Here is an 11,142-nt window from a genome sequence, read left to right as displayed (position 1 = left end):
ATACGTGCCTCATTTGCATAAAGAATTCTTAGCTTGTTAACCCTTGCTTAACTCTTAAAAGGCGAAAAATTCCTTAGGCAAAAGAGGCCCCTAGTTCTCTGGCCTCCTCCTAGTTAATACTGAGAGCAGACACCAAGCCACTGTGACTTGAAATCTGGTAGCAACTACCCTGGCTTTAATTATTTTAAGAAAATTATTTAAAATCCTTTCTTTCTCTGAGGAGACTGGTGAGGCCCCGCCTCCCTTGCCTCTAGTGACTGCACGTCCCTGAGTACACACACTACATATATGTTAAACAAAATACATGTGTGAGAGGGAAGATCTAGATAAATGTGGCCTGTAAAAGTTTAATGCAATATAATTTATCAGACCCCCGCAATGGAAACTGCTTTTCCAGGTACATTTGGCTACCATGTTTCTCTAACTCTAATTTATAAACATAAGTTCAATTAAATATTTATCTGATATTGTGTAAATGTTATGCATTCATAGAGTGCTACATGAGTTGCCTTCTCTAGTGATTTTATAAAACATTGTGCTTGCCGATTCTTCTACTATTACTATTGAGTAGGAAAGTTCCTAGAGTAAATAGGGATGTTGAAATAAAAACAGGTTTATGTGTACACTGACTCTGCTTGATGTATCAAATAATATTTCAGATGATGTAGTAAATTTAAGCAGACATCAGATGCCAGAATCCCAATCAATGACATACTATGGAATATGTCTCCTAAGATATCTGTTCCACTTCCCACACCCAACACAGAACATGGCACTGAAATGTAAGCCCTGATAAATTCTGTTTTTACCAGCATATAGGCCCACATTGAAAGCCTGAAAGAAAGTGATCTTTTTCTCTAGTTAATTAAAATATCATTGTCTAGTCCCATAGTGTTATTTTCACTTATCACAAGTGACCAAGAGAGTCTCTTTAAATCATACACTTATTTGCATGGAAAAGGCACAAAGAAAAATTTAAGAGTTTAGTATCTTTACAACTGTTTTCATTTTAAATTTTTTTGAAGGCATATTATTTGATACATGTGCAGTCATACAGGAAGAACACTGAAGGTATAATTCTTTTCGAATAGGTCAGTACAACCCTATATAGGGGAGAATTTCTTGCAAACAGAACATGTTGTTGTTAAAACCACATCATAGCTGTTCTTATTCTATATAGTAAGCACAGTATTGTTAATTTCTTTATACTTAGATTTGAGCTCATGAAATACAGGTGCACACTACAGCACTCCTCATTTAGTGACTGCCTCACCACAGTAATAAAAAAGTAATTTTGTGATCAATCCCCATGTTTATGAGCTTTCTACGTCTATAAAGCAAAGGAAGTTAAAGTAAGATATTGATAGTCACACTTTCAATTAGCAATCTCTTTGCATACAGCCACATTTCTAGTCCCTATTGTACTTGCTAAATAAGGACTAGTGGTAGCAGCACAAAGTTTTGAATGCAGTACTGCAGGCTAATTCTGCTGAGTGACAACTGTCAGCAGGTTCAGCAGTTTGATTCTCACCAGCTCAAGGCCGGCTCATCCTTCTATCCTTCTGAGGTCAGTAAAATGAGGGCTAAAATTGTTGGGGGCAATATGCTGACTCTGTGAACCACTTAGAGAAGGGCTCCAAACCTTTTGAACACCAAAGACTGGTTCTGGACCGGAAAGGGTGTGGTTTCATGTGCTGCCTGCATCCTGTGAATGGGACTTCATTAATTTGCATGGCCCAGTTTCTGGCATGCCATGGACCGGTGCCAGTCCACAGATGAGGGTGGGGGTAGTGGGGACCCCTGACTTAGAGAGGGCTGTAAAACAATGTGAAGCAATATATAAGTCTAAGGGCTATTGCTACCTGTATATGTTCTAATATATATTTGGTTTGCCACAATCTCCAAAAGGTAATAAAGTAAAGTGTAGTTATTCTTAAATAGTTCCTTGAAAGAGTAAGAAAAAATTCTTACAGATAAATCTAAACTTTTCAATTGCAACATCATATGCCATCGTTCCAATGGGAAAACTCTGGAGTGTGGAGAATATACACAACAAACATTGAAGAAACTAATCCTGACATAATCAAGTTGCTTAAAAAAAGAGAAATTTGAAAGGTATTATAATAATCAGCAACATTGGAAATTTATGCTGAAAAATTAATATGAAAAATAGGTAGGTATAGTATATAAATGGTAGCCATTTTCCCTAAATGTTATTCCATATTAATGAAATGAATAACTCAGTGGGGAAATAAACAGAATACAGGCCACGTTATTCAACACCTGTGACTCCTGTGCAATAGGGCTATTAAAATTACAAAAAAAGTGCTGGATCAAATAATAGGAGATATCCTTTTTATACTGAAGGCAAGTGGGAGCCTCTGGGAAGACCACAAGACATTGTGCTAATGCCTATCAAAACTTAGTATTCAAATGCATATTTTCTTTAAACAAAGTTATATAGATTCCTTTTAAAAATACCTTTTGAAAAGAACAAAACCTCACTTTTGCAAGATACCTGTATTTCATCTATTTTCAATATTTCCAAGTCCAGTCCACTTTTGGTTAAGATATGTTTCATATCATTGGATTTGCAGCTCAAACAAAGCTACGTTACGTATACATAGTTGGAAATTCATTTATTAGTAGCTTAGTTTATTCGTCTCTTGCCAGCTCATGCAAGTGGTATTTTCAAAAGAAAGCTGAATCACAAGTGAAATATTTAAAGTGTAAAGTAGTTTTCAAAATAGCATTTATTCTGCTATTATTCTGCTTCCCTACTTCTCAAAGGTTAATTGTACGGCAGTTTTATTGGTTCATCTAAAGCTGCTTACTGTAACTGGTCTAGTTCAGTCAGTACATTTCTAATACCTGCTACCTAGAGCACTTTGATTTAGAAATTAAGGAAATGAACCTAAGTGTTTTTTTTACATACAAATCTTTTTCATATTGACAGGAATATCCTTGTCATAGAAAAAAAATCCCATATTATTTACTCTGTACTACTAAAATATATAAATAATAAAGTAATTATTTTCAGCCTTACTATAAATGATTGCTTCACATAGAGTAGTACAAAGCTTCTGGCTTTTAAATGACCAAATTTCATAGAATTATTCAGCTAAAAACAACCAAGGAGAATTTTGCTAACAGAGCTACCTATCCAGAATTAACAAGACATGGGCTATAGTTTAAAAACAATTGATGCATTTACACAAGAGTAAAACAATTCTCTTCTTTCTTCCAAAAAAGATAACACTTTTCCACTTAAAGACATTTTAACAGTGGAGACTCAAAGGAAAAACTGTATGGGATTTATTTTTGTTTGTTACAACAGTCTTGCTATTTACATGTCAAGAAAAAAGAACAGTATCCTTATTTACAAAAGTGTGTATTACATTTTCTTACATGACCTTTTTTTTTAGCAGTGCAGACAAGACAAGCCCCTGCCCCTTGAATAATTTCATTATTCACAATTTGTTATTAATTCTTTCTTGCTACCTCAGGCAGGGGCAGTCAACCACCAAACTAAAGTGTGGTTTATTTTTAATTTTATTAATTAGTCTACCACTTTTTTTTATCCTGGCCCTTTTTCAAATAACTCAAGGGGTATATATTTTAAATTCCACACATGCATACTTTGCCTTCACAACATCTTTGCCAGGTAGATCAAGTTCGGAGATAATTGGCCCAAGTTCCCCAAGAGAACATATCCTAGCAGGAGACCTGATACATCAACACTGGGTTGATTTCAACACCCTTCCACACTTTCCTGGGTTTTTTGTATTCCCTGATGAACCTCCAGAGCAGGGGGACCTGAGATTAAAGAGTAGATCAGCTGTTTTTTTTCAAGGTCTGGAAGTAGCCTAAGGCACTGTTTCAAAATCAGCACTGTAAGTAACCTGATGATTGACGTCCTTGCAAGCTGAGGGGAGCTGCTACAGCTAAAGATAACTAAAGACGCTAAAGATGAGGGGCGGCGCGGCAGGCTTGGTGGGGATGGGCTTCCACACTACAGGCCGATACACTTTCTGCCCTGGCTGGCAGAAAGGCTCGCCCTCCGTCGGGGAAGGCGCATCTTTCCGCCACAAACCCAAAGCCGAGAAGGGAGCCAAAGGGGGCAGGGCGGCCGGCAGCGGGGGCGGGTAGACACCGGGGGAGGCCTGTGGCCCGTGGTACTGAAATGGACAGCAGCCCCAGGTCCTCAGTCCCTTGAGGGCGGCCTCGGCCTCTGGCCTGCGCGGGGGGCTCTCGAGAACCGCGCCAGTGCCGCCGCTGCCGCCGTCGAGGCCTATTTTATTTTTCTTTCCCTCGTAAGGAGGCAGGTCTTTGGAGGATGACGAGGAAGAAGAGGGCGACGAGCAAACTCCCATTGGAAAGATCACGCCACTGACAACACCGGGGGAGCCCGGAGTAGGCCGGGGTTCTTCCCAAAAAGAAGCGGGCAGTTGCCTTTTCCTCATGGGTACTTGGTCGGGCCTGGCTCCTGCCTCCGAAATCCCTGCCTGCTGCTGCTGCTGCTTCTCCTCACCGCCCAGGCGCTCTGGGGCCTTGGAGGCCTTGTCGCCCTTGGACGCCCCGGAGGCCGCGTGGCCTCGGCCTAGCGAACTCTCGGGGCTGAGACCTCGTGCCCTCCCTTCAGGCGGTCTCCGCTCCCGAGCGGGAGGCAACTGCGGCTGCAGGTGGTGGTGGTGGCAGCGGGGCAAGCGGGAATATTTCTGGGAAAAGCGCTTGAGCTGCTTCTGCAGGTATTTCCTGTGGTCCACGGAGCGGCGGCAGGGGGCCGACTTGTCCAGGGCGGCCTTGATGTCGCTGGAAGCCAAGTTAACGAAGTTGAGGAGGGTTTTCACCTCGCTGTCTGCCGAAGCCATCGCTCAGCCCGGCCGCGGATACGAAGAGGCGAGGAAGAAGGAGGGCCCGTCCATGAAAGGGTTGGCTCCCTCAGAGCGGTCGCGCGCCTGAGAACAGCCTAACCCGAGGCGACGGTCGGTTCTCTGAGGCTAAATGGGATGACGGGGAATGTTTATCCTTGGCAGGAACATCGGGCCGCTTTTGCCAGATGGAAGATGGGTAACATAGGTAGCCAGCCACCCGCAGGCATTTCTCTCCAGATTGTGCTTTCACGCCATACCGGAGGCTTCCAAAAAGACCGTTCCAAGCGTTAATTGATCAAAATGCGCTGCGCCTTCTCTTGGTTTCTTGATTTCCCCCCCTCTGGTAACGGAAAAAAAAAAGAGTCAGAGAGATAAAAAATCACTGGGAAGATACAGATTAAAAACAGGGTGGACCTCTCCTGGAACTCAAGGATGAGGCAGAGTGAATGCTTGATTAAAAACTTCGTCTAAAAGTATCTTTGTTAGGGATGCAGATGCATTTATGAATGCTTTCAGTGATGTGTCGACTCCCACAATACTGGTGGCTAATTATATTTTTCATCTTATAAAAGTTATATTGTATATTGTAAAGTCCTCAAAAAAGTTTTTTTTCATTGTTTACCCGCTTGTATTCAGTTTTAACATAGTATTAAAAAGCACAGCTCTACCTTCTGTCCTCTCATTGATATTCCACATGTCTGCACAAATAGGGTAACAAAGACTAAAATGCCTTTTTACTTTCGCACGTGACAATTCCTGAAGAAATAACTCGCATTCCTTTTCACATATCTGCAATGATCATATTCATTTACACTCAGCTCTGCACAAAACCCCCCAGTTTTAACACTATTAATTACAACTTCACATATACCCCAAAACTCTTTTAGCTTAATAATGCAATTGTATAAACTGTTAATGTATACAGTGGATCCAGATAAACATGTTTAGGATTTTAGGCTTTAAATGCCTGAATATTCTTTCTCTATTACTCTCTCATTCTCTCCCCCACATAATATATATATAAAATACGCAAACACTAAAATATGCTGGGCACAAAGGCAGACCTGCAGAAGTGAGACAGACATTTGTTTCAAATAATTAATCCATTCAATATATACATTGTTTCAAATGCTTTTCTCTCCTGCAGGATCATGAACTCCACAAAGGTCTTGCAGTATTGTATACATATTTGTTTAGAATTATCCTACAAATTTACAGCTTGATAATACAATTATACCATATGTACAATCATTGCTATATACCTCAATATATTCTGTTTCCCTCATTCCAGTCTTATACTTGCTGTGACTGTGGCCCTACTAGTTAATCTTACTCAACAGGTAGCATTTAACCTTTGAGTAGATATATATGCACCATTTTCATGGCCTTCCAAGTTAAATTACACCCTTCCCAGCAAGATTCTCTCTCAAACATTGAGTGTTACTGTAACTCTGTGGTAGAGAAGAAGCAGCTCACCAGCTAATCTTGTTACATAGGTTAGATACTACCAACCTTTAGAGAAGCAGCCGGACCCTGTGAGTGTTTTGCAGCACTTGAGTAAGCTGAATGAATATCAAGCCCTTCTAGTTAGGAGGCTTTCTCAGGCCAATCAGAAGCCACTTTGCCAAATACAAAGCATCCCAATCAGGCATTAGGCTCCCTGTTCTCACATTCTTTGCCATCACAAATAGTCACCATGGGGACAGCCACAGAAAGACAGCTAATAAATACGATCATTTCCCTGTGATTCCTACCATTCTTTCTGTTCCAACCCCCTCCTCCCCCTTTTTAAAACACAACCAAACATGATATGCTGAGGATGAGTAAAGAAAGCTTGTTGAGGCTCTTTTCTCTAAACTACTCCAAAGCTGTCTGAAGACTGGCAGTAACCATGCTTGAGTAACACTGGACAATGCTAGTTTGGAAGACCTGGCTAGCCTACTTTTTAAACTGTTCTTGATCAGGCATTTTCCCCCACTTAAAGGGAGGGTGATGTCAGAAAAAGGTAAGAAAAGAACAAATCTCTAAAGAGATGTGCAGATATCCATGGAAAAGAAGCTTGAGCGCTCAAGAATCTTGTCTTTATGTTTGCCCCCTCAATTGAGCCACACAAAAGCTGAATTACCCATTCAAACTACCAGGACAAAAGGATGGAGTTGGATAGTACTCTTGCATCTGTAGTCAAACAGTTAGAGACTTAAATCGAGTCGTCATGATGGAGAAAGAGTTAGACAAAGCCCATAGAATTGCCATCAGCAAACATTTTCCTGTGTCATATTAGTGGGTCTCCATGACTCCCCCTGGCCTGGGGACAATAGCACAAGTTTGCACACTCGACTACTGTCACCCTGCCAACGCTGGCAATGAGCAGAAACAGGACAATCCTTTAAGGGGAAAGCATGCCCACTGCAGGGAAGGTAAGAAGAGAGGGAAGAAAAGCATGTGAAATGCTAATTGAGCTGCTTCCTTTATTGATTCAGAGTTATGTGAGTCCTCATCCTCCTTGCAGAGTTGTCCTTAGGGGTGGCAATAACTTAATAGCATGCTAAAGCATTGAGTCCCCACACTGTGGGTTATCCCTACAGAGGTCTTTAAGAATAGGAAAGGAGAAAGAGAGAGAGTTGCCCTGAGTGAATTTCAGAAATGCTAGACATTCAGGAATAAAGCCAACTAGCAATGCAGCATATCCACAACCAATGCTGGAGCAGACACAAATCCAACTGTTGCCAATTTTAGCACAAACAGCATAAATATAGTTAAATTCTAGAACTTGAAAGGGTTTTTAAGCAATCACTTGTCAGTTCATATTTCTATAGGAGAAAAACCAAACTACTGAATAATGAAATGATACTTTAGAAGAACACTGGTACAACCGCAACAATAATAGCAGGAAGACCCTATCCTTATTTGCTGATAAGTGAATATCACTGATATATGTGGGATTAATTTCTAAAGAATCAGACACTGAATTGCAAAGTTAGATTTTGTAAACGACTAAGAAAATAAAGCAACTCTTAGGTAAGTATAATTTTTGATATTTAAAATCTCGTAAACCTATTGGTACAAGTATTTCATTTGTATTTTCCTCCTTATAATATAGCCTTACTATATTAAAAAAGTTCGCAATTTCAAGTAAGTTAAGAATCAACACAAAAAATAATGTTGAAATAATTCAACAAGTAATATTGAAATGCCAGGAAATTGTGTGCTAACAGGCTGATCCAAGATTGGCACCAAAATACATTTTATTTTTCTGCTTACCAAGAGGACAACCTGAATAATTTCAAACAATGTCAGCTCTTATTTGAATACTTTAAATTTTATGTCAGATTCCTTTGTGTAAAAACATATAACAAACAATAAAAAGTTACATAAAAAGTTTGCCAATGCTGCTTCTATCAGTTGTTTTATAAGAAAAAAAATCAAAGTCCTTAAATTTATTTCTAGTCTCCTTTGCAGATAATTGAAATAATACTAGTGATGTTGATGATCATATAAGATTTAGTGATTACTGGGTATAAATTCTTTGCAGTAGAATCTCTGTAATAATAAAACTCTCTGTTTTCTATGAAAATTACACAAAAACAACAGATAATTTCTTTAATGTTGATTCAAAGTTGTTTAAAAGCTATGTGATGAACATGTTTGCAATCAGGCAACTGTCTACGTAGCAGCTGGTGGGATAAAATTTGAAAGTTATGGTAACTTGAGTGAATACAGGTTGCACTAAACTCTATTGGAAATAAGTTGCAGTAGTTTCATTCATTGCATTGCAAGAACTTCTCTACTTGTTTCTGCAAATTAAGCCAGACATTGGTGGTGGTGGTTGTTGTTAATCTAAATGTGGTAGAAGAAGACTAATAGGTTTTAAAGGACTTTAATTAAGAAAAGATCCATTCTTCAAATCAAATTTTCTGCAATCTTTTCAGCATTTTCCCACCACCAGTGACTGCCAGAGAGAAGACGTAGTTCAGTCAAACAGATGTTGATTATTGCAGACTTGCTTCAAAACAGTTTTTTGCCTACAAGCTCATCTAGCTGCTGCAAAAATGTAAGCAATGGATTTATTGTCCTCTCTCTCCCAGTGAGAACATCAATAGACATGTCTCGGGTACTCACTTTTCCCTTGGCAGGTGCAGGAAACCTTTTAATATGGAAGAGTCTCTTTTATTGTTTATATTGCAAACAAAAACAACAAGCCCTTTGGAAAAAGTGACTGAAATACAAAACCATGTGTACATGTGTGTAGAAACAATAAATCACTAGGAACTTTGTTGTTTTCTTTGAGGCTAGTTTTAGTCTCAGATCTCTAGTTTTCCACCCTTAGATTGTATAAGCTTTCCCTCCTATATGGTACTAGTTAAACTTTGTTATATTACATTATTTACTATTTACAAATATAAGAAACCTATAAAAATGAGTTTCTAAGTATTACACATATAAAAGTACATAATTAGGCAATAGAAAATACAGCAATAATTGAAATATACCAGAACAAAGAAAACGGAAACATAAACATAAAACATAGTAAAATGAATAACTAAAAAGGATATAGAGAATTTTGTTTGCTTGGTTGTTTATTTTTTTACTTCAATTTCTATATTATTTCAATCTGACCCTCAGTGTTTTTTTTTTAAATAGCTTGAAAAAGTACAAAATGTTTATACAAATTCAGAAACCATGGGAAAGCAGAAAAAAATCTCATGGAACATAGAAGACAGATAATAAGTCAGCTGATTGAAATACTCATGACCAATAAAATAAATATTTAAATCAACCTTTATTATTGCCTTTATAGCTTCCTTTGGAAAACCTGCAACTTGGAAACCATGAAGGAGCTTAGTAATATTCAGTATTGCTGTGTCCAACATCTCTTGGCTATGCTTTTGTATTCTCATTATTTCAGAGTTTAATTTGCATTTTAAGATCTTGTTTCTCTATTTCTGAACTGAATTCATTTGGATGTACTTGGCTTATACACAGTAATTCATATTTCCTAAGGGATATTATAGAAATAAAAAAATGCAAACTTGCAATATCTGAAGAGGAGAAATTGTTTGGAAAGAATAACTCAGTTACCAAATGTATGGTTAAAAAAACCAATAGTAATCAGGGCTATGATTTAAAAAAAAAACATTGATGCAATACTTTTATTAGACCAATTTAAGATTTAGAGTAATTGCAAATGTTATGAATTTCCAAGTTATCTTAATTAGAAAGTTGATAACTAAATATCTCAATTTTAATATATATCAAGAGTCATGTACAATATGAGTGCAATATAAATATCTCAATATGAGTACAATATAAATATCTCAATTTTAATATATATCAAGAGTCATGTACAATATGAGTGCATGAGAATGTAGTAAAGTAAATATCAACTAGGTACGAACTTGTTATATTCCAAATATTGCATTGCTAGGGGACATGCTGTTGTGAGGACTATAACAATTCTGACTTACAAGTCAATTCCAAATTCAACTCCCCCATAAGTTTCAACTAAATAAAACAATTAGTAATTATATAAGGGGGAATACAAAGCAGTAAGAAAATATATAAGGATAATCCCTAGAGCCATTTTATGGTTGACAGTGAGGATGATAGTTGACACTTGGGCTGATAGAAGACATAATATCATGACATAGGTATGCATGTTTCTCTATTTATTTCTAATTCATGACTGCTCTACATTTCCATTCAGTGGAGGCTTAGCTGGTCATTTCAAATGGGAAAAAATACCATTAAAAATTGGCTTTAGTAGCAAAATTGTTTCCCAGTATTCTGCAATAAATAAAAGGGAGAACAACTCATTTTGTTAAATTGTCTTGCTGCCATTTAGCTACTAGTATAGTATAGCCTTTATTGCCATTGTACAAAATAAATACAACGAAATTGGTTTTAGCCTCACTGGTGCAAAATTATAGCAGAAACAAAAAAAGAAAGAAAATAAAAAACTAGTAATATGTTTCCGCGTGTGCATGGAATGATTCTGGTTGTATTTAAAAGTCTGAGAGCCCAAGGATAGAAACTATTTTTAAATCTATTTGTTTGGCTGGCTAGACTTTGATGTTTTCTGCTCAATGGTAGAAGTGCAAAGAGACACTGACCAGGGTATGAATCATCTCTGAGTATCTTCCTTACTCTGCTAAAGCAGTGAGATCTGGTGATGTCATCCAGTGGTGTCTGAGGGCAACCAATGGTTTCTTGTGCCGAATTGATCACACTCTGTAGTGCCTTCCTGTCCGCAGCTGTTAAACCAGCATAC

At 38.0% G+C, this 11,142-nt stretch overlaps 1 protein-coding gene across 1 annotated transcript; it reads right to left on the bottom strand.

Moving 5' to 3' along the window:
- Window positions 1–3,299: 3,299 nt before the first annotated feature.
- Window positions 3,300–4,936, bottom strand: FAM181A (family with sequence similarity 181 member A). Its single transcript, XM_014059032.2, has one exon. It carries the CDS (start codon window positions 4,869–4,871, stop codon window positions 3,945–3,947), a length of 927 nt encoding a protein of 308 aa, XP_013914507.2. The 5' UTR covers window positions 4,872–4,936; the 3' UTR covers window positions 3,300–3,944.
- Window positions 4,937–11,142: the final 6,206 nt, after the last annotated feature.

Source organism: Thamnophis sirtalis, unplaced genomic scaffold (genome assembly GCF_051295495.1).
Source record: "Thamnophis sirtalis isolate CommonGarterSnake01/CBP01778 unplaced genomic scaffold, rThaSir2_p1.2 scaffold_1, whole genome shotgun sequence".
In the NCBI taxonomy this organism is placed as follows: domain Eukaryota; kingdom Metazoa; phylum Chordata; class Lepidosauria; order Squamata; family Natricidae; genus Thamnophis; species Thamnophis sirtalis.
The sequence above is the reverse complement of the archived record's forward strand: the minus strand, read 5'-3'. Positions and strand labels throughout refer to the sequence as shown.

Bases quoted from the DNA above. Each gene is read 5' to 3' on its own strand.
- FAM181A (XM_014059032.2), bottom strand. From the start codon at position 4,871: ATGGCTTCGGCAGACAGCGAGGTGAAAACCCTCCTCAACTTCGTTAAC.